We start from the raw sequence: 25,478 nt of genomic DNA on the forward strand, positions 1-25,478 counted from the left end.
ATTCAAATATAAAATTAATCTTTTAATTACTTTTATTTTCTAAATAATTTTGTATATGAATCATTCTTCCTTGCATCATTCAACATAAACAAATATAATGAATATCAAGTAACCCGGTAATTAAAGACATTTTTACCTGCATTTAAAGTAGTAACTCTAAATTTAAGACATCTTGATTACCAAAACTAGTTACTACCTATATAGTACTAAGAAGAAAAAAAACATGAAGTAACAACAACAAAAAAACACCCTTTTTTTTTCTAGATGTACATGTAGGGAGTTAAAAAAAAAAAGGATTAATTATTGATTCTACTTACTAATTAAACTAAATCAAGCTGGTCTGAAGAAAAACAAGAGTCTTTGTTGATATCACCTTCCTCTCTTCCTCCATCTGTATTACCTCCTCCTCCTCCTCCTCCGGTGAGTTCTCTCGCTCTACCTGCCTGAATCTCCCAATCGGTCCGACACAACACCACCAACATCGCGGCGGCGCAAGCCATCTCCGCCGCCAAAAGCCCTAGCCATAATCCCTCCATTTCAAACCCCAAGAAAAATCCCAGTCCCACCGCCACCGGCATACCCACCCCATAAAAACACCCCAAGTTTATATTAGCTCCCACCGCCGGCCTCGCCGTCCCTCTCAAAACCCCACAAACAGTCGTCTGCGGTGAATTCCCCAATTCACACAACCCGATTATCGGCAGAACCATCTTCGTCAAAGCAATTATATCCCCGTCATTTGTAAACATCATCGCCCACATTCCCCGAACCATTATCGTGAAAAACAGGGAACATAATCCAAACACGAGACTGTAATAGAGACCAATAGTAGCAGCCCGTTTCGCCTTCTCCGGCTCTCCGGCACCAAGCTCGTTCCCAACTCTGGTCGAAACGCTGAAGCTAAGAGAAGACGGGAATATGTAAATTAACGACGTCGTTTGGATGAGAATCCCCATAGATGCGACGTTGGCCTCTGGATTCGCTAACAACCCGCATAAAAGAATCATGATTTCGTACCACCACCATTCAAGGCAAACGGAAATACAGCTGGGAATGGAAAGACAGAGGAGAGATTTCCATTCTTTAAAGCATTGCATCGATAATCCCGTCCAAGTCTTCTTGTACATCCGGGAGATGAGTATATAGGCTATTAAGAATCCTACCATGTTGAAGTTGAATAAAACAGAGCTTAACGCGACACCCCTTGTACCCATTCCAAGGTGAATTACGAGATAATAGTTAATGGGTACGTGAAGAAAGGTCGCCATGGAAGCGCTGAAGGAGAGAGGGAGAGTTATGGATTGGGTACGAAGGTAAATTCGCAGTGGGTGAAGCAGAGATTGAGCAAGCAAGTCGGGTAGAGAGAAAAACAGGTAAGATTGGGCTTCAATCGCAATCGATTCCTTTTGTCCGAAAAACAAAAGGATTGTCTTCATATTAATCCAGAGAAATGCGATCGGGAAAGAAGTTAAGAGGAGCAAAAGAACAGTTCTTTGTAGAGAAATGCCAATAAGGGAGAATTTCTTAGCTCCGAATGCTTGGCCGCATATGGGCTCCATTCCCATGGCTAAACCGGAGAGAACAGAGTATCCGGTGATGTTTGCAAAACCCAGAGCTAGTGAACCGCCGGCTAGGGCTAAGTGGCCGAGTCGGCCGAGGAAGAGCATAGAGATCATGGAGCGGCAATAGAGAAGGAGACCGGTGAGAATCATGGGCAAGGCGATTTGTGCAATAGATTTGGCTTCTCTGAGAGCTAGCAAAGTTGGGCTGATCAAGAGTGGTTCTTGTTGGTGGGATGTTGGGTTTTTGGGGATCAAAAGTTGGAACATGTCGGATTGATCTGTTTCCTTAACTGCGATAAGGTATGGATGGTCTAGACCGCATTTGCAGGGGAGAGGTGAGGCATGTTGTTGGCACATTCTTTCGGCCTATTCTCTGTTTTTAGAGAGAGAGAATGAAAAAGGAGAGAATTTCTGGATTGATGTTTTAAGGAAAGATCAAATGTTTCATCTCATCTTATATAAAGGACGAACTATGAAGCGGTTTGGTTTACTTCTTTAATTCTATTTATTTACTCAATTAATCCTATTCATGAGTGATGCCTATCATCATATGGACATACAGAACAGACTAGAGCTTGTTTGATATTGGCTTTTTTGTTCGGTGATAGAAAAATATATAATAATTCACTAGAAACCTAAAGTGTAAAAAAAAAAAAATTACATTTATCTAATGTCAATATTTAAATTCAAAAAACAGTACCATATATATAAATACTTATAAATGTATAAATTAAATTAAATTAAAATGAAATAACTTAAAACATGGAAAGGAATTCAGGTCATTGCTTCAAACTATGTTATTCATGTGAGCTTTTGTTTTCTTTGAGATAAAAATAAGATAAGCTTGTCATAAAAACAATTATAATCTTTTGAATTATAAGGTTGAATAGTAGTGATAAAAAATTATTAGTTATATATTATTATTATTATTATTTGTATATATAATTAATCAAATTTTAATAATAATAATAATTATAAAATTAATTATATTAATTTATTTAAAAAGTAATAATTATTTAAATATATAAATATAAATTCACTTTATTCTAATAAATTTGTAAAGTTTAAATAATTTATAAGCTCCTAATATTTTAATATAATAAATTTAAAATGGTGAGAATTTATATAAATCTGACCACTCATTAATTTTAAATTAATAAAATTTTAAGTCTTAAATAAAAAAAAATAACTTTTTTAAATGGATGGACTATTTTTTTTTTGTTAAACTAAATTAGATAGGTCCATTAATAGAATACTTAATTTCTGTTAAAAAAAAGTATCATGTGAGGCTATGAGTATATATAAAAGTGCATGACACATTAATTAAAAAAATGGTGATGAATGAAACATGCATGAATGTTTTTATAATTTAGTTGAACATATAATTCAATTAATTTGGCTATACAAAATTAATATTCAGAATTTATTGCTACATAATTATTCATCAAGAGTTGGTTATATAATTGTATTTATAAAATTTATAAAATTAAAAATTAAAATAAAAAAAAAAATTATTTTTACTTTTCATAAATTTTAATCTATAGCGAAAATCAATTTTAATGTTTTAAGTCTATTGATTATGTTGATTTAAACTTGTTAATTTGGAAGAAATATTAGTCAATCAAGAAAGAGATTAAATTGGAAAGAGTTTGAATTCGAAAAATTGAGTTCTAAATTTAATTAAGAACAACTTATTTGAAAGAGGATAAACTATAGTAAAATACTATTCTTGAATCTTCCAAAATATAAATTACTGTCTGATCTATATATAGATAGATGGATAAGTCTGAACTATAAATAGACAGATAGATCCAACCGATAGATGGAGGTTCTGATAAAAACAGAGTTCTGATAAAAACAGAGCAGCAGCGCCGCAATGTAGGGCTAAGAAAAGAATGTTTCATTAAGCTATGTGAATAAAAATGGATCATTCATTAGTCCTAATTTTACACCGATTACAGATTACAGTGGTGTGGTGTCCTCTTATTACAGTGGTGTGGTGTCCTCTCATCTGGATGACATCTGTACGACACTGTCGATGTGAAACGGTGTTAATAATACAGACAACTCTATATATATCTAACAATAAATATTACGAATTATAATAAGACAACATGTAAATATCTAACAATAATATCACTAATTATAATCGGACAACTATGTTTAAGTTTAACAAAATAATAAAATTATTATCTATTAATCTTTTTAAACAAATTTATTTAGTTTACAAAAAAAAATGTGTAATGAAACCATTCAAAAATGCTTAATTTAACTTTCAAACAATTTTGTACTTTATTTTCAATAAATTAATTGAATGATAAACTCAATCATTATGATAATTTTGTCCTACATAACTATTTTGTAAAATCTGATTTACGCCTTTCATAATTTGATGATAAAAAATGGTTTTGTAAAATTTCATTTTTTTTCTTCTCAAATTCAATTACAATGTGTATAGTTTGACAAATGGAATGTTTGACACAAGACACTATTGTGATCGATCGTGTTTAGAAATAAATGCGAGCGGTGTAACCCAATAGGATGTACTATTCTCTCGAAATTTCAGATATATGGCGTGACAATTTATAAAAGTCAATTTTCCATATAACTAATTTTATGATTTTAAATTTAATAATATTAAATATTTTCTATTAATAATGATATAACACTTTTAATATTTATATAATTATAATTTAAGTCTGTAATAATGAAATTATAATAATTAAACATAACTGGTCATTTATTAAACTTAGTAATTTTAGATTTTAGAATGTTATTTCCCAAAAAAATATAATATATATATATATATATATATATATATATATATATTAATGTTTCCAATAAAAAACAATTGAAATTAGTTTTTGAATAGAAACAATAGACATAAATAAGATTTAGGACTTCAAGGGATACAATATGCAAGAATACGATAAGACGTCAAGGCTCAAGGGTATGCCGTGCTTAAAACATTTCTCAGAAAACAGTATAAGGACTTGGATTATATAATGTGCAAGTATAACACTAGTATTGTTGTAGTACTTTTACTATGAGAACTAAAAGAATAAACTTGTTATAATCATTTTTCTTTCAATCTGCATGAAATACATTCGCTAGGTGCACTAGTTTATTTTAACTTTTTCGAACATAACAAATTGTCACCCTAGTATTAGGCATGATTTATTTTAGCTTTATTGTATATATATATATTTTTTATAAATCTCAACTTTATATAATTATTTTATCCAAAATTATTTTAAATCAATAATATTATTTAAAAAAAATATTATTTTGTCAAATTCATCATTATCACAAATTTACATTCATAATAATTTTTTTAAATTGTTAAAGTAAAAAATATAAATAATTTTGTTAATATTTGTTAAAATTAAGAGGTGTAATTGAAATAGATGAAAATAAAAATATATTTACCGAGCAACTTTTTTTTGACAAATAAAAAACTTGTTTACAAATAATTTTATTATTTAACTAGAGTTAAAATCCTACAAATCACACAAATAAGACCTTTATTTAAAAAAAAAAATACAAAGATATATAAAAAAATCTTAATAAGGATAGAATTTACTATCTTAACATCTTGTATAAAACCAAATATAAATTGTCTTTGGTTTAATATAAATCCAAATGTAGTAATGAAATCTTGTTTGGATCATAGGCTTACTCATATATCCTTGTCTTTCTTGTTACTTAATCTTTGTCTTATGTTGTCTTAACCCACAGTCTAATACATATCTCCAAATTGTAAACCTAGTGTGACCAATGTTAATTAGTCTCTCATTTGGATATTCTAGGACAAACTACATAGCTCTTGTAATTTAAATTACCAACAAAATAAAGTGTATCTCTTTTAATAACAGTGTTTGTTTCTAAATAATATTAGGATTGGCTTGTTAAGAACCATATTGCTTATTCATTTGCAGTTTTTGACATTTTATTTTATTAACAAAATTTTATTTTTTTGAAAATACTAACTCCACGTCTCATTGTTATGACATTCTTTAAATTGAAGTGGTTTTAATATATATATATAAAAAAAGACATTAACTTCCTAGTGAAAACAAGCTCTATTTTCAAGCTAATCATGAGCTAGATTTGCAGCTGGTACAAATCTTTGGAATGTTATAATATCTTGGACTATGCTTTGGTGGTGATAAGAAGTGAGTCTTTGTTGTGTTAATCTAAGGATAGTGAACTAATCTAGGGCATAATATTTAAGTATTTAACTTTTTCTATGTTAGGTTGACAACTAATTAGTTATATATTTTTTAAATTGTTTCACCTAGAAAAGAAACATTTTTCTTAATGCTTTTGAGTTAACTTATTTTTCTATGATGAAGAGAACTTTTGTATGATAAAAGAGAGATAATACATAGAAAAACAAAAGGTAGATTGATATTTGAAGTTCGAATTTGAGTTATTTTTATTGAAATGAGACTTGAACTTTGATTTGTTATATATAGATCGATTTGTTTTTAATTATTTTAAGTTTTATCCTCGATAACTTTTTTATTTTTTACTAGTGTTATTTTTGAAAAAAAATAATTTATTACATCTATAAAGAAAATATTTAGATTAAAGAGAATGTATTATAACATTGTTGACCGAATGTCCCTTCTTGTAAATTCATTCTATTTGTGAAATTGTCTTTGATTTTAAATTCAAATAGGTTTCAGCAACTTTGTAAAACATATTGTTTTGATTAATTGAAAGACTCATTTAAAAAAAATATAAATATCATTTTATTTACAGAATTGAAAAATTAAGAATTTCCTTTAAATGTCACACAAAATTAATTAGTAGTAATTGTTTGAGACAAAATTTTAAATAGTTAATCAAATTCAAATAGGTTTTGTCAACTTTGTAAAACATATTGTTTTGATTAACTGAAAGACTAATTTTTTAAAATAAAAATATCATTTTATTTACAGAATAAAAAATTTGAGAATTTATTTAAATTTCACACAAAATTATGAGTAAAGATGTTTAGTTTGTTTGAGACAAAATTTTAAATGGTTAAAATTATGATAGTTCGAGCATAATAATCGCAATTTGAAGTTCAAGCCTCATTTATTGAAAACCATACAAGTTCGAGTATCAAACTAGGGGTAAGTAGTTGATTTCGATTTATTAATAGGGTTGGTTTGTTCGGTTTAAAAATTAATTCGGTCAATACGGCAAATATTATTCATTCGCCAACAATTATTTCTAATTGATTATTTGGTTTATCGATTTTACTTAAACCATTACCTCAAAATAACAATCGGTTAAAAAATTGTTTTCTTAAAATTCTTAATTATATATAATAAATATAGTTAGAACAACTCTTTCTCAATAAATATTATTTTTTAAATCCCAATAATATATAATAAATAAATATTTTTTTAAGAAAAATTTTTTGTTATTCAACTCAACCACAATAAAATAATAATATGACCAATTGACTAAGGGAGTTGTCTTTGGATTTTTACAATTTTAATTTAAATATACAAAAATTTATATTTATAATCAAATTGGATAGTTAGTCATATTTTGTTTGTAAAATAAAAATTATCAAAAACAAGTAAATGAAAAAATTGTTATATAATTAAACACTTGACTGAACTATTAAATAAGCTAATAAACATTACATAATCTTTATAAGACCATGAAATATCATTTTGTAAACCAGAATGAAAGCCCATGGGCTAGAACAATCTAATGACTTAAATTAAAAAATAAAAAACTTTTCTCATTTTTTTTCATTTCCCTCTCCTTCTTTTTTTCTGGGTCAACATTTATAATAAAAAAATATTGTTTAGGGCAACCAGATTAGACAAAATTGTATGTTATAAAATTTAAAATATAAAATAATATATATATATAGGATGATGCTTGATTTTGAAAGTATCCGGATTGTCGGATCGAGAATTGGGTTAATTTGAATACATATGTGAGAGTAAATGGATACTTGTGTCGGATTTTGAGTTGACCCGTCCATAAACAATTGAAAATAAAATTAAAAATGTTATAAGTATGTTTCGAACTCGCAACTTAACAAAAGCAAGTACAACTCTTTAATCAACTAGGCTAATAACACATTATATTTTAAATTCAACATCAAATTTGATGAACGCAAAACATTTTTAACTAACTAATCAATATATATATAATGATGCTTAATTTTGAAAGTGTTAGGATTGCCGGGTCGAGAGTTGTGGTTAATTTGGATATACATGTGAGAGTAAATGGATATTTGGATCGAATTTTTGGTTGACCCGCCATAAACGTAAAACGGTTAAAAATAAAATTAAAAAAAGTTATAGGTGTGTTTTGAACTCGCAACCTAACCAAACAAATACATCTTTTTAACCAATTAGGATAATAACACTTTATATTTTAAATTCAACACCAAATTTGATAAACACGGGACTTTGTAACCATATATTTTTATTCGTGTGTATCGCATGAGAATCTTCCTAGTTAATATAAAAGTAATGCATATTAAATGGAGAAATCTATATATACTTGAACAAATCTAAATTTATTTATGCATCGTCAACCTTATATTCACATATAAAAAAAATAATAATTAACAAGTTAAAAGATTTGGTTAAAATTAAGGAAAATTTATTTATTGGGAATAATAGGTTATATTGCATAGTTAAACTTAAAAATACTTTAAAACAACTCGACAAGAACTAATCCAAAACTGATTTTTAAGTCGGCATGCAGGTAAGAATGAAGAAGGAATATAGAACGAGATGAATAACCTTTTGTGATAGTAATAGTGACTGAAACTGAAGAAGGAAAGAAAATAAATTAGCGATTACACTACCAAACTGCACTGCACTAGTTCGAATTGTTTAGTAAAACAAAACACACAAATTTTTGACTCAGTTTAGTCTATATTGGTGGCCATAGAAGTATTTGAAAAAAATATGATAATTTATTCTTGTAAAATAACTAGTACCATCATCTCATTGATAATCAAAACCTAGAAGTCACAGTTTCAAGAATCAACCCAACGAAGATACATAACATAATGTTAGAATAATTTTAAATAACACATATTTAATGAACCGACTCAGTCTGACCCGAGTTGGTTTCAATGGCGCAGGAGTAATGCTGAACTTCTGGATTTTCATAAAAAGACATCATACTTTGGCAACTCACAGTTAGGCACAACACAACTAGTCATCGAGCTAAACAAACATTTCTGGGAATCATAGTCAAAAGACATTTAGAACAAGAAGTTGGTGAGTATAAATAAATCAATATTTAATAAGGGATCCAAATTAACTGTGAAGTGCTAAAACAAAAATATAGATAACCTATGCAACCATAAAAGGAAATTTCAATACCAAAAGCAAAACTCATAGGAAACAAACCATAAAATCTTATGTTGAGCTAAATCTTTAAACAATTCTTCAAGTTACACCAGTCTATATAATCCAATACTTAGGAAGCAAACAGACTATTTAATTGAAAATGAGACAACAGTTGGAGATATTTTGCACCAAACAATATCCCAAATGCATAAGTTCCAAATACCAATATATCTAATAATATTCCATTTCCAAGAGATTGAGCCATCATATGAAACAATGATTATCCACTAAAATAACAACAGCCAATCTTTCCTTCCTTCCTTCCTTCTCCAGCCCCATCAAGATTGAGAACGTTCACGCTCCTCACGCTCCTCCTCCACCGGAGACTGACTGCACCATCAGTAAGACTAAAACCCATTAGGCAAGATTGGTTTTTTTTAGAAGATTAAGTAGATGAAATAACTGCTGCCAAAGCAAAGTTTAGACAGACAGACTGACCTTCATATGCATAACAAAATGAATAATTTGGTCCTTGTTTGGTGTGGATTATGTGGAATTATTTCCTAATAACTCAATTTCTCATCATTCAAATCATCAACCAAAATACCTTCTATTTAAAAATTAATAATAATTTGTTCATGATAATAGACATCACACGGGAGGTTATTTGAAAATAACCACCTGGTTATTTAAATAAGTCCCAATCAAACAAGGCCTTGGTATAAAATCTAAATTATTAATTATATTACTACTGTATACATAGAAACCATTGCGCAAAATGACAAGAAAAGGACTCTTACCTCCTGTATCCAACTGCCTCCGGACTAGCTGCTCCATAATCGGTAGGGCTTGTCCTCATTTCAATTCTTGAATCTGGGCTAGGACTTTGATGACTGTCATTAGGGATTCTGTCTCTCTCCATTTTCGGGCTTAGGCTGCGAATATTCTCTCTTGGAGCAGGTTCATCATCATTATCATTAGGACTAAGCCTCCCCCCTCTTAGAGGGCTTCTGCTTCTCTCCCTTTTCGGGCTTAGGCTACGACTATTCTCTCTTGGAGCAGGTTCATCATCATTATATTTAAGACTAGGTCTCCCTCTTCTTGGAGGGCTTCTGCTTCTCACCCTTTTTGGACTTAGGATAAGATTATTCTCTCTCGGAGCAGGTTCATCATCATTATATTTAAGACTAGGCCTCCCTCTTCTTGGAGGACTTCTGCTTCTCTCCCTTTTTGGGCTTAGGATAAGACTATTCTCTCTCGGAGCAAGTTCAACACCATTATCATTAGGACTTAGCCTCCCCCTTCTTAAAGGGCTTCTACTTCTCTCCCTTTTCAGGCTTAGGCTGCGACTATTCTCTCTTGGAGCAGCTTCGTCATCTTTACTGTTGGGACTAAGCCTCCCCCCTCTAAGAGGACTACGACCATGGTAATCATTGTCCTTTGATTTATGGTAACCATTAGAACTGCGACGATGACCATAATCAGGACTTGCCCTTTCACCTTGATTTGGGCTTCGGGCTCGGCCATAACTAGGACTGGCTCTTACTCTTCTGTAGGGGCTTGGAGATCGCCCTCCCCTGTAATCTCTTCTTCCTGGCGACCTATCACGACCTCTGTCAGGACTGCTACCATTTTTCCTTTGGTCATCATCCTTGCCAGCATATTCCACAGAAATAACTCTATCCATCAACTTACTGCTCAATACAACAAAAGAACAATGGGAACCAAAAATTTAAAGGACGTACATTGATCTCACAAAGAAAAAAGATAAAGCTTAATCCACAGTATTAATTAGATAGAAAGGTATGGATTGGAAAGGAACCTTAAATTGGTAGCTTCCAATGCCCTGGTGGCATCCTCTTGTTCTTCATACTGGATGAATGCAAAATTCCTTCTAATCCTCACATTCAACACTTTTCCATACCTGTCAAAGTGCCTCTCCAAGTCCCTTGACCTGGTCTGATACGGATCAAAATTAATTACAAACAAGGTCTTTGATGGTCTTGGATTTGATGATGGTTTCCTTGAACTCACAGGTCTCCTGTTAGAACGTTCTTCCTAAACAATAGGCATTGAAGGGGTAACTGGTGTAAGAGGTATACAACAGGACTAAAAGCAAATCATCAAGTAAAATGAGCAAAAAAATTAAAAATTACCTTTGTCCACTCAACACGAAGACGGCGACCCTTTCTACCAAATTCAATTTGATCCAGCCCCCGAATGGCATCATGTGCATCCCTCTCATCTTCCATATACACAAAAGCATACCCTGTGCACCAAAAGAGAAGCAAATCTCAATTACAATATAACTACATTTCCTAAGATTAATCAAGCAAAAATAACTCTAACTCTCATATCAAATGGCGCATGCTTCTATTCCTGAAAACTAGGATTATAAAAATTCTAGTGAATAGAAAAACTGATTCTGCGCAGATTCAGCGACAGACCTTAAGTGGTGGTCAAGGAACAAGAGCACATTTGGAATTCATGCTAGATAAACGAAAACAGAGGTTCATTCTGCATATATTCGGCTGCATGTTGGTAAATGTCCAACAAAATGAAGTCTGAGCTAAAAACATGAGGTATGAGAAGTGCAATAGTGTCTGAGGAAAATGTGGGATTGTGATGCCACATTGATTCATAGTGGCTCTTCCTGGGATGATCAAGAGAAAAAGAAGTTCATCATAGCCAGGCAATGCATAGAAGGTCCAGTCCATCAACCAGGAAGTGAGGAAGTTCCATGGATTCCTGCGCCAAAGAATTAATTGAGTATGGGGGTTTTACTACAGAAATATATATGTTTTTTTCCTGACGCCCCACTCAAAACGCAAGAGCTGCCATGAAACCACCAATAGCTTCCACCTTTAGTAGAAAGTGACACCAATGGTTAAATTAGTTCATGTGTATGATTGCAAGTTATGCCTTGTATTTAAAATACGTGAAGTATTTGCCACAGCTTGAGTTAACTGAGCCATCCTCGACTACATCCACATCTAGTTGATAATGGTATCGAGTTCATCTATTCCCAAACTGCGGTAATGATTAAGATTGCTTGTCATCAAGGTAACTTCTGACGGAGGATGCTACATCAAGGGAGACCAATATTTGCTAGAGCTTATTGAATTTTCCATTGTATGTGCAAAACAACTAACAATTGAAACAACAAACTAAAATAAAGATTACAAAAGGAATGGATTAAAATTACCAGACTTCATGTCCAACCTATCAACCTTCCCATATTTTCTGAAAAGTCTTTCTAGGTCAGATTGGCGCGCCTCAAACTCAAAGTTTCCACAGAAAATTGGCCTCATTTCACCTATTATACAAACATAAAACATCTTGTTGAGAGATGCAAGTACAGAAAACATGGCAGCTCATATCCTTTTTTCCAAATGCTAAAATATCTGAAAAGAAGAAGCCTCCTCAAATGTCCCAATCAATGAATTAGAGATATCAGTGACAAAAAGCAGGAGAGGTATGTATATCTGTTTGCAAGAAATGATTAACACACAATCATACTCCATCGATATATAAATTTCTAAATTTAAACCTAAATTTCATGTTGCATGTTAAACAAAAGGCAATCTACTAATCTCGCCCGCAAAACAGACTCCAGACAGAACATTTAATTCATCGTCTTAAATTATAGAAATATTGCATCAAGAAAAACAAAGGAAATGTAATTAAACAAATCAGATAGCAGAAGGAAGGAAGCGGCAATTGTTAAGTCGGTAATTCCGATCCATATGAAACAGGAGAGATGATTTTGAACAGATTTCTGTCTCGTTTCATCGAGAAACAAATGAATCGCGTGAAATGCAAAGCAAATGTTTTCAATAATGTTGAGAGAGGAATGGATCTTGCACTTACCTTTCCAATGCCGGAAGCCCTACTTGCAGGCGAAGGCTTAGATGATTTTGGAGAGAGAGAGAGTGAGAAAAGACCTATATATCAAAGAGATATACAATCTTCTCTGTTTTCCTTTATTCACATAGGATGTGAGCCGCTCAGGCCTCGAGGATTCATTTCTAATGCCAACTTGTTTGAATTAGGGTTGTTTTATTTTTTATTTTATAAAATAATAAATAAAATCAAAATCAATTTAATATTATAATTAATATTTTAATTTATATTTCAATAAAAATTAATTTAATAAATAAGTTAGTTCTCTAGTATTATGTAGGGGTGCCGAGCCGTGACTCGGTCAAAGCTCAATTCGAGCTCGATCAAAATTGAATTAGAGTCGACCTCGAGTCAGCTCGTTTAAGATTCGAATTCGAGCTTAGATAAGACTCACTCGATGACTCGTTACTTTTTTCGAACCTAATCATATAAAAAAATTATTATATTTTATTTTTTGATCAAAATTTAAAACATACCTAAAAAAACTATTTATGAATATATTGTTTACAAGCCTTCCCAAAATATATTTATAAATTAAAAAATATATGTTATATAATATTTATAAGAAAATAAATAAATTTAGTATTAATTTAATTACATAAATATAATTTTTAAAAATTAAATTAAAATAATTATACTGTAATATTATTTAATATATTTAATCTTAATGTATTATATTTTATAATATATAAAACTATTTTTATTTCACTATAAAAATATTTATCAAGATATACTAAAATAATATTTATAAATTAAAAAATATATTATATAATAATTATAAGTTATAAGGAAATAAATATATTTGATATTAATTTAATTGTAAAAACATAATTTTTGAAAATTATATCAAAATATAATTATATTGTAATATTATTTAATATATTTCGATATATTATATTATATAAGATATAAAATTATTTTTATTTTACCCTAAAGTATTTTATTTTTTAAAATAAACATAATAAAGTCTAATAAATTTTTAAGTTCATCTCAAGTACAATAGACGACTTAAAAATATTCTTCTCAAGCTTGTTTGAACATAAATAACTCCCTTAAGTATTCTACGTGTAATTTATGAGAACAAATAAGTCATTTTTACGTGAACCAAGTCTTAGCTGAAGAAGAGTTAAGGCGTAAAACCAAAAAAATATGTTGAGGGTTGTACGGTCCGATGAATGAACTCTCGACTTCCATTATGGTTTTTTTAATAAAAGAAATTAATATATAAATATATTTAAATTCGAGTCTTTTGAGCCGAACTCAAGCCTTTGATTATATGATCGAGTCGAGTTCGACCTTAATATTCAAAGTTCGATCGAGCAGAGCCAATAAAAAACGAGTCGAGTCGAACTCAAGTCAGGGCTAGTTTAAACTCGTCTTGGCTCGTTTACACCCCTAGTATTATGAGACTGCTTAACGCCTTTTTCGACAATAGAGCTCGTTCGGTTGGTAACCAAAACAAACAAAATTACAAATGTGGTTATTTGAAAAGCCTGCATCAAATAATTATATTTTCAATTCATATCACATATTTGAAATAAATTAATTAACTTTATTAGACGCAATATTTGTCAAAATATCAATAGTTCATCAATTAAATAAAAATATAAAATTATTACACTTTTATTTGCTATACAATTTAAATCATCTTATAAAACCCTTTATAAACAAGCCGTTTTTTTTTTTTTATGAAAATACATCTAATAAAGACTTAAGTAAAGACTTAAGTTTGTGTTAATGTATTTAGATCGAATAGTCTTTGAAAAGGATATGGAGTTTGAGGTACCTAAGTAAAAAATAAATAAATTTATTATTTTTTATTATTTTATTAGCTATATTTTATATTAGATTGATTAAATATAATAATTTATATTATCATTAACAAAAATAACACAATTTAATTGGTTTAATGTTATGTTAATATGTCTGTCATACAACATAAAAAAAAAATTCTAAAAAAACTTATTTACTATTAAAAGCATTAAACATTATTTTCTAAATGTTTATTTTCTTATTTTCTTATTTTATATATTTTAAATCAAATTAAAGAAATTAAGAATTTTATCGTAATAAATTATTATTTTTTATATAATTTAGTTGATTAAATATGTTAAAGGTATATTAAGTATGGTTTAAACATAAATTATGTAAGAATGAATAATTCTCATATAAATTCACTCCTTTAGATAAATAAGTAGTTTAAACCGGAAAATTAAACTTTGGCACTTGATTTTGTTAGCCGGAAAAATCATAAACGATCTTATGAAACTTAAAATCCTAACATGCCCTTAACTTTTAATTCCGGAAATGCATATTCTTAGTTTATGAAATATCGAGTAAGGGCCCAGTCGAGGCTCGTCCATGCTCAATCCCAATGAAAAAACCTGAATTCGTTGACTTACTCGTCCTGATACGTTATAAAAAAAGCCTTAAAAAATAGAGAACCTCCAAAGACTGTTCGGTTTGAGTTATTTAAATAACTCAAATCACTCAAATATTATTTTGTTCCTTGTCTCATCAATTACATCATTCAATCCATTAATCAAAATATTAAAATACTCTTTATTTTAAATTATTATTTTTTATTCTATTATTCTATATCAATATCATTTAAATAATTTTAACAAAAATATATCAAATTCTCAAAATTATCACACATCATTATTTTGGGTCATTATTTTGGGTAGCAAATTGTAAGATTCAGGTAACCCATACTATAAGCTTAAGCTTGACACATGGAAAAGGAGAAAATAACTTGATAATAGGTACTTATTTTAGAATTTGTTTTGAAGTTATACTTTTTAAATATAATATAATAAGATTTAATTAATTTTTTTGAATTAGGAGTATAGCTTGTTTGGAATATTGCGGAGAGATCAATAAGAAAGATACAAATGAAAAATGAAATAAAGACAAGTTAGATTAATATGTTATAAAAGAGAAATGAGGAATTAGTCCATGTGTTAGAGAATTGATGATGCTGACGTGGATGGATGAGCAGGCAACAGCTAATTGCTAGCTTGCGCTTTGGAGGTTGGAAATGGAACGTGTGCGCACCCATCTATATATCTATCTATCTTATCATACTTATTTAGCCATTACTACTCATAAGGCAGGCAGGAAGGCCCCCACTCCTACAGTTGCCACGATTTTCCCACGCTTTTTCCGTTACTTTCATTTTCTCCTTAAAAACCAAAACTAAACCCCCCCCCTTCCTCCTTAAACCCTTATCCATTCTCAGATCTCTCTTCAGGCTCAATTTAACACTATGCATGGCAGACCCTGCTAACGTACGCCCAATCGATCAACCACCCATTCCCTTGGAAGTTAATAATAAGACTCTGTCCTCTTCCTCCGAACAAAACAATCCCTCTTCTCTCTCTATACAACTCCCTCCTCCTCCTCCTCCTCAAACTCAACAATCCAAATCGCTACCACCCTCGCCGTCCGCCGCCATTTCCTCGCCGTCCGGAAGCGGTGCCTCTGGAAAGCACCAAACATACAGAGGCATCCGACTGAGAAGTGGGAAATGGGTTTCCGAGATTCGGCAGCCACGCATGACCAAGAGAATATGGCTTGGCACTTATCCCACACCTGAGATGGCCGCCGCCGCATACGACGTCGCGGCACTGGCGCTCAAAGGAAACGAAGCCGTACTCAACTTTCCTGAATCTCTTCGATCCTACCCTGTTCCGGCTTCACCCTCGGCTATTGATATACGCGCTGCAGCCTCCTTAGCGGCGGCAACTAGGCTTATGAAACTGGAGGCGGCGGCGGCGGCGGTGGTGGCCGGCGAAGAAACCCTGCTCTTGAAGCCGGATATTGATGACGTGGACGAGGCGAGGAAAGAGTTTATTGATGAAGAGGCGCTGCTGAATATGCCGAAATTGCTGGAGGATATGGCAGAGGGAATGCTGGTCAGCCCTCCCAGAATGGAACAAACGCCGCCGCCGCAGCAGCAGCAGGATAACTCAGGCGAAGAAACTGATTTTTGGAGTTATCCTTAACGACAAAATATGCATATTTTATTTCATTTAACCCATATATACTATATATATTTTCCAAATAAAAAATATATATATATATAATATATATGGCTAGCAGCATCTACTATCCCTGTGTGTTTCATTTTTTGTTGATTTAGCTCTGTATGTGATCATGATTTATATCCATAAAATTAGCTAATTTGGGTGTTTTTATTTTTTATAAAAGTATTCCAAAATATGAGACCAATTGAAATTTGAACAGTGCATTTTCAGATGAATATTATATAATAGTATGGCCAATTTCTCTGAGAGTTTAGAATCTTCTAGCCTTAAATTTACATAATATAAATATTAAAGATGACCCATTATATATAATAATGTATTATATTATAAAAGGTGTTGTCATTTGTTTTTGTTTGTTGATGAATAATTATTGGAAGATATTAATGGTAGTTGTTGACACTTTTGAATAATGAATCTGATATATATATATAAAGGCACTAGACACAGTCATAGTTTGTTTCACTTGTATTTTCAAAGGGAAGAACCTTTTAAGCTAATTATTTAAAAGACAAAACCATCAAAAACCAACTTCAAAGCTCCTGGTGTAGAAAGAAGTTTCAACCGACATCGGCTGCGTTGTATATTGAGACCACGTTTGATTCCATTATTTTCGATTGCAGGTAATTTAAGGTCGACAGTATATAATTAATAAATTAAAGCTTACATATATGTCTTTTGATAATAAAAAAGTAATTAAATGCTGATATATATGAAGGAATCAAACTAGGCCTTGGCTGTATGTAGTATTGTATGATTGAGGGAAATGAGACATATTTCCTAAAATATAAGATTTTGTTCTAATTCACACTTTCTCTTTCTGGAATGGGGACAAATTAGAATGATTGTATTGGAGGGCCTTCCTTTCTTCTTTTTCATATATCACCACCACCACCTTTACCACGACCCCGATAGCAGCAGCTCACATTTGATGTGGTCCCGAGCCCTGGTGCCATTTATATAATTTGGAACTTTTTTTTTACTTTCCAAAAAAAAATATCAGAAAAATTATATAAAAAACTATCAATTAATTTACATATTGCATTTGAGGATGAGATTGAATCAAATCATTAGGTGTTGATTCATTCACATTAAAAGTTGTTATAGTTGAGGACTCTTAAAAAGGAGAATGAAGACTATACATTTAAGAGTGGTCACTAGAAACTCAATATGATCGTGCAATGTCTCGATTAAGGGGTACATATATTGCCTCGAAAGTTGAAGTCCATGCTGGAAAGCACGAATGGTTGAAGTTGGACAATTCACATGAAAACGTTCGTCATGATTTTTAATCCACAACTCACCCGTATTTTAATCTCATGGCTTCCCGGGATTTGGAGGAAAGAGTACTGTTTATTTTTATACATATCACATGTTTAAAAAACTTCTTGAAACAAGGCATGATGCTTGAACAATTCACATGATTGTCTACCAAACTCCTCTATAAATATATGTTTTTGACCTCGAAAGCTCGGAAATATTTTCCTTCACGATGAGGAAGTAGGTAAATATGGGTTCATCCGCCAAAATATTAAATTTTTTATTGTGTTCAACTTAATTCAGTCTCTAAGTTTTTTAAATTCATTTAAATTTTCCTTGATGGTAGGCTGGTAGCCTCTTAGCCCAAAATAAGTCTCTAAAAGCTCTCACATATTTTCCTTCACCGTGGAGGAAGAAGTAGAATATGAGGAGCTAGGGTTCATCCACCAAAATGTTATTTTTATATTTTCCCTAATATTTTATTGTGTTCAACTTAATATAGTCCCAAACTTATTTAAATACCCTAAATTGCCCAACATCTAAAAATGAGATACCATTAAAAAATTGATATTATATATAAATATTGATACCTTGGTTGAAGAATTTGCCAAGGTTTATATATATATATATATATATATAATATATATATATATATATATATATATATATATATATATATATATATATATATATATATCTAATTTTCAAAATTAATCCAATTTTTTTTATTGTTATTTTTCCTAGGGCTTGCAGAAGAATTGTGTGCTTTTTATATTAGGCTTAAATTTTATTTATTATTTATATTTCTTTGTGTCATTATATTATTGTTGTGTCATGGTTTTTTCATATATGAGAAATAATTGAGAATAGAGAGTCCTCCAAACTTGCTATCTTATTAATATTAAAGAAGTCAGGATTTATGTGTATTAAAGTTGCTTGGTTACGCTTTTTTTTAAGAAATATTCATCAATAATTAGGAAAAGAAGTTTTGAAAAAAGATGCATAAAACTAATAAATAGAATGCAACCCAAACATAAAAAATTAAAAATAGAATATAGTATAACAAAACAAAAATAAACAAAGGAAGGTGCAAGAAACAACAACCAGGAATGTGTCCTATACTTATGTGAATATTTACAATATAAACGACGGCATAAACAACCTAGTTACATGAAATCTCGAAAAAAAAAATATTATCTCCTGTTAGTAATTAAATGGGTTAACTTGGATTACTTGGAACAATTCTTTTCGTTTTAAGTAAGATTAGTTGACTTAAGTAAAATTAGTTGACTTGGTTTTCTAGGAACAATTCTCTTTGTAAAAAGAAAGAGAAACATATTAATTTATTCTATATTTGACAAGTAATAATATTCAATGGGATAGTGAATGAAATTATTCCATTTTATTGATGGGAAATTTGTTCTCTTTTCTTTTGTCCAAGTCCATCATCTTATCGAGTCACACTAACACAATATATAGGGATATTATTTTTCCTTATAGATGATCAAGTCCTCACCTCATTCAATGTCACAAGACGGAGCTCAAAATTATGGTGTTGTCGTGCCATGCCATCGAATGATTTCCTATTTTTTGGAATAAGATGATTCATAAAAATAACCAAATTTAATAATCACTTTTTATAGACAAAAAAATCTTACAAACTCAACTTGAGTCTCCCCAATATATAACCCTTGCACATGACCTACCTCATACCAAGGGGATTAGATAATTTGGATCGAACCTACTTCATACCGAAGGGGATTGGATAGAGCTCAAGGGACGTGTTAAAAGTAATGACATGGTAAATAGACAAACTAGTTTGAGTAAAATGATTCGAAAAGATAAGGAAGCAAGGTCGTAATCAGAGATCAAAACATTACGCGACTTAATAAGATCTGAATTGATTCAGCTCGGTTTGGTTTGGTTTGAGACATGTAAATGTATAAAGGGAATTATTGAAGATATCGAGATTGAGGTGACTCCGGTATTAGTTAATACGAAGAAATCATGGAATTAGCACTTGAGTTGGTTCAAGATACTATTTAATCCGTAAAAAATAGTTGTGAAGTGATTATGTTATTCACTTCACTCCAACAACACTAGGTCAAACAAGGACTAACATTGATTTCTATTTCCAATTACGGAGCTTCAAGCTTGTAAGGTTTTTCAACACAACTTAAAAAAAAGAAAAAAAAAGAAAGAAAGATATTTTTTATGCATTAATTGTTTGTGGGGAGGGGTGGACAGTGGGCACTAGAAGACTCGGTTTTGATAGGTAAAAGATCGCTTTCAGTTTCACTTACCTTACCTTACCTTGAGAATTGTCCTTACAAATCCCTTATTATAAGACCCATCCATCATTCTTTCCCACAAAACCATCCTCACCTACCTTTCATTATTTGCTGACCCATTCCATGCCTATATATATATTTGATAATAATAATAATAATATCTTAGGCCTTGTCTAATCTGGGTTATTTTAAATTATTTTCAAATAACTCACCAATCAATTTACCACATATATATAGTTCAAATCGTAATATAATTATATACCTTTGTTTCAAATAATAAAGTTATTCAAATAACCCATTACATTCATATAACCAAATTTGTTTCAATTTTGTACCACAAAATTAATCAAATAAATACAATTTTGAGGATAAGACACATTACCTCAATCATAAAATGAACTTTCAATATCACTTTAACCCATTGAAGCACTGAAATTAATTATGGTTGTATACAAACTACATTTACAATATTTGAAATACGAAATTGCATTGTCCACAAGACAAACAATGTTTATCATTTTAATTTGTTTTATATACAAAATATCTTACCCATCAAGGTAGTATAGTGGTAAAAGTCGACTTAAGAGACCAAAATGTCACGGGTTCGATTGTATTTGAAAACTTTTTAAGTTTAAGCAAAAGTCATGACGGTGGGGTATCATTCTAGTTCTTCTTCAATTTTACAAAAAAAAAAAAAATATACAAAATATATTAACCTGAAAAAATGAAACTTGAATCATATATATATATATATATATATATATATATTAAATCTTATCATTTTAACTTTAAATATTTTTAATAAAGTCTTGATCCGGGTTGGTGTTGGTTTGTCGACGAACCCAATTTCTCAAGGAGTCAACCCTTCTCGAGATTTCATAAGATCTCAAAAAAAAGTGTTATCTGTGTTAAATTTAATTTATATATCTTATTAGATCAGTATGTTAAATTCTGTGATATATATATAATGAAGCGATACAAATTAAACATTGAAAAAAAATAGTCACTCAACCATCAATAATGGTTTGTATTAATTATTTTAGGTGTTTTATGTCTTTATAGAATTTTATTTATTATTATTGGCTGAGAACCTTAAAAAAAAAGTTCAATTGATAGTGATCGGTGTCAATTTATTTGAACCTGTTAAGGAAATAATGTAGATCTTTGATTTAAAAAAAATATAAAATAAAATGCAGAACAGTAGCTTTCATGATTAATTAATAATTTTGAAAGTAAATAAATATATTTGAGAGTGGAAAAAAAAAAGTAAATTAGTGAAAAAAAGAATTATCCATAAATCATTAATTATCAATAATATGTCTAGAAAGATGAGGTGAAACTCCAAAACAGACAGCTCATAAAAGAGTTTTTTTAGAAAACATGGTCCCACACGTTTCCGCGGAAAAAGCCCATTATTTGTCCGTTAGCGATTAACTGTCATGTATGCCGTACCTGCGATTTTAACTGAATCTAACCGTACGATATGGAAAGCACCACCGTTTTGTCAGTTTTGCCACGTCACACTCCCCACACTGCCACCTGTCAATCATATTTACTTCAATATTACACTGCCAACTGCCAACAAATTATTGGCTCCATTTTTAATCAACAGTTTATCATAGCCTGTTGTATGCAATCTGTTGATTGCGTGTTTACTGTTTCATTAATAATAATAATAATACTTTATTATGGTTTATCTTTCATTATCCACTTCTAACCTATATATATTAAGCATCTGTATATTCTTATTATTATTTTAATTATATATTAACCATCAATTTATTTATTACAACTTGTTTGTCTTTCTTTGAATGGATATGTTATATTAAAGACAAATAATTAACAATTAATTGTTATTAATTTGCAACTTTATATCATATTATTTTATTAGAGCTTGGCTGGAGTTATTTGGATTTACTCTTCTATTTTTCCTTTTTTTTTCTTTTTCTTTTTCTTTAAACATGATTTTTTTTTTATAGATTCATGACATCATGAATGTAGCTTGAACCATGAACAAAATTATGACATGTTTAATTATAAATAAAAAACATAACTATGTCTCTATCATCTATGGCCTTGTTTGATGAAGGGGTTTTTGGGATAAAATCAAGTTTTTATCCCAAAACCCAAACATCTTATCAACCATCAAATCAAATAATTTTATCATTTAAATATCAAAATTATCCTCTAATTTTATCTTCTATCTCTAAAGCATCATTCTCTCACCTACACCATATCTTCTAAAGTCAAAGGACAAATTAGTCTTCAAATTTTAAAAACCAGTTTTTTCCTAATTTTTATCAAACAAGGGTTTTTTTGATAAAACTTATACAAAATCCAGAAAAACCCTTCCTCAAACAAGGCCTATATGAGCACGTCTTCATGTGAATTTTTTTTATAGGAATTTTACTATAATTTATTATAAAAAAATCATATCTATTACATTACCATTTTAACTATCTAATTACTTATTCTATTAAACTTTTTCATTAATAATTTTTTTAAAATAATTCAAGTGGTAGGAATGATTCTTAAAAGATCAAATGTCACGATTTTAATTTTATTTAAAACGTTTTAGATGGAAGTAAAAATCATGGTGGTGGGATGTCATGCTATATATATACAGAGCCGGCCCTGGGGTAAACCCGATAAGCACTCGGGCTAGGGCAACCCGCTCTCTAGGGCAGTCCATTTATTTCAAGTATTGAGATGTTTATTTTAATCTATTGTATTTTTAAACAAAAAAAAATTATAGCTTAGTGGTTTAATATAAAATTTTATAATTTTTATTTGGTTATGGATTCAAACCTCACCAAAATCATTATTTTTTATCAAAATTTTAAACTATACCTAGGACAATAAAAAATATAGACAATCCGGCCCTATATATAGTATTAACTCTCAAATCTATTAAACTAAAATACTTTTATTAAATTTTAATTATAAATTTAAAAATATTTTTTAATAATTAAATCAATTAAAATTTTGTGAACACTGAAATTTTAGTTATCCAATTTATAAATTATTTTAAATAAATAAAATTAAAATAATTAAAATTAAGGCCAAAACATAATTAAATAATTAATTGAATTAATTATTGTAATAATTAAATATCAATTAATTAAAGTATTGACCAAGAAAAATAAATAAAATAATTTGAGATAAAAATGTTTTACTTATTTTTTATCAAATTAATTTTAAGAAAATAAAAGAGAATTAAAATAAATAATTTAGGATAAATATTGTATCCATTTCATTTCAAATAATTTTTTTTATTAAACCCCAAAAATATATAAAAATAAAAATAAAATAAATAGACAAAATAAATGTCATATTTATTAAAAATATATTTGTAGGTTGAAAATGGAACAAAAAGAGATTGAAAGAAATTATTTTCTGACAAGTTTCAAGACTAGAAAATGGTCAAAATCCAACCGAAATCAGAAGAGATTAGTGCAACACACCTCACATCAAACGCTCATCAGCCAACTGCGCAGTCCACTTCAACGGAATAAAGATGTTTCCTCACAACTCTAGATCAACTAACGAGCGCTTCAGCGCTATTAGCCCAGACGCAACGAAACGTTCAAACATGGACGAAAAGCGGACAGAGCGTCAGGCGTTCGATTTTTAGCCCGAAATGACATCGATCGTTTCTTCTAGTTTGTCTTCTTCTCCGTGACGAAAAAAAGATAATAAGAGCATCCGCAGCGCAAATGACCTCTGCCCTCTTATTTTGTCAAATTAATGTTCCACCTCAGCATAAAGCGGGCACATATTGAACTTGGGCAAAACACTCCAATGCTTCTGCCCGCCCTCTTATCTAAATAATTTAAAGGTGTTTTAAATAAATAACTAATTTATACTATTATAACTAATATTCCTATATTATAGGAAAATTTAAGAATTTAAACTTTAAAAACGTGTTAATATAATTAATAGAAAAATATACTAATTTATTTGAAATATATATTTATTAATTAAATATATATAACTAATATTAAATAAATTGAAATATAAAATATTTTTATAATTTAAAATATATTATAATATTAAAAACATTATAAGAATAAATTTGAGAATATATAACTAATATTCCTATATTATAGGAAAATTTGAGAATATATAACTAATATTTCTATATTATAATAAAATATAAAATATTTTTATAATTTAAAATATATTATAATATTATTATAATTTAATATATAATTAATATTCCTATTTTATAGTAAAACTTTAGAATATATATTTATTTAATGTTATTATAATATTACTTAAAAATAAAAATAGTAGAAAAAAATATTATAATTAAATATATAACTAATATTCCTATACTATATAATATATTATATTATATAATCATGAAAAAGTCAGAAAAGGGCATGACCGGCATAGAGGGCACTGCCCTCCTTTTCCTTTTATCTACAATGCAAAAAATGAAAAAAACCAATGACCTGCCCTTTTCCACACTGTCCAATGCGGGCACAGGTCATGCGTTGGAGATGCTCTAACAAATTTCATCTTTGTTTTTTCAAAGATAAAACTTTGTCGTTACTCCATCATTTTACTTTGTTCTAAAAGTGAAATGATCACCCTATTCTAGTGATCATTATCTCTACACCCTAAGGCAGCATCATTGCCTATACAAACAACTGGTCGAAGATCAAACAAAATATCATTAATGATCTTTTGACTAAATCCGAGCCACTTGATCGATCAACCGAAAGCAAGAAATCCATCCACAAGCCATCAATCAATCCCAAACAAAAATACGTCATTGATGATCTTCAAGCTTTTCTGAAATTTTAAAAACCACGTGTAATGCTGCAAAGTTCATATCCAAACATTCAGGAACTTTCTAAAAGAGTTAAGGAATGTTCTATAATTCACAATAAGATTTCAATCATACTATAATTCAATTTACAAGTTTAAATTTGAATTTTTATATTTCAGTTCGACCAGTTTCATATATTCCTTGATTATCTAATTTTTTTTATTAGAAAACGATCTTAAAATCATTCGTAAACTTTCTATAAAAACAAAATAGAACCAATCTACCTAAATTAGAAATACCCAAATTTGATTTTG

At 29.8% G+C, this 25,478-nt stretch overlaps 3 protein-coding genes across 4 annotated transcripts; 1 reads left to right on the forward strand and 2 right to left on the reverse strand.

The window, feature by feature from the left end:
* Positions 1-320: 320 nt before the first annotated feature.
* Positions 321-1,980, reverse strand: LOC124929597 (protein DETOXIFICATION 49-like). Its single transcript, XM_047470002.1, has one exon. The coding sequence runs from the start codon at positions 1,917-1,919 to the stop codon at positions 321-323; it is 1,599 nt and encodes a 532-aa protein (XP_047325958.1). The 5' UTR covers positions 1,920-1,980.
* Positions 1,981-8,943: 6,963 nt separating this feature from the next.
* LOC124932439 (serine/arginine-rich splicing factor RS31-like) lies at positions 8,944-12,896 on the reverse strand. Of its 2 annotated transcripts, XM_047473065.1 has the most exons (6): positions 12,758-12,896; positions 12,093-12,203; positions 11,044-11,156; positions 10,710-10,945; positions 9,688-10,581; positions 8,944-9,277 (listed from the first exon to the last, which is right to left on the reverse strand). In XM_047473065.1, exons 2-6 carry the CDS (start codon positions 12,196-12,198, stop codon positions 9,226-9,228), a joined length of 1,401 nt encoding a protein of 466 aa, XP_047329021.1. In that variant the 5' UTR covers positions 12,199-12,203; positions 12,758-12,896; the 3' UTR covers positions 8,944-9,225. The 2 variants fall into 2 exon arrangements, with proteins under 2 accessions (XP_047329021.1, XP_047329022.1); XM_047473066.1 differs by lacking the exons at positions 12,093-12,203; positions 12,758-12,896 and adding an exon at positions 11,335-12,082.
* Positions 12,897-16,028: 3,132 nt separating this feature from the next.
* LOC124932270 (ethylene-responsive transcription factor ERF027-like) lies at positions 16,029-16,898 on the forward strand. Its single transcript, XM_047472886.1, has one exon. The coding sequence runs from the start codon at positions 16,063-16,065 to the stop codon at positions 16,795-16,797; it is 735 nt and encodes a 244-aa protein (XP_047328842.1). The 5' UTR covers positions 16,029-16,062; the 3' UTR covers positions 16,798-16,898.
* Positions 16,899-25,478: the final 8,580 nt, after the last annotated feature.

The sequence above is a fragment of the Impatiens glandulifera genome, chromosome 3, assembly GCF_907164915.1.
Source record: "Impatiens glandulifera chromosome 3, dImpGla2.1, whole genome shotgun sequence".
Lineage (NCBI taxonomy): Eukaryota > Viridiplantae > Streptophyta > Magnoliopsida > Ericales > Balsaminaceae > Impatiens > Impatiens glandulifera.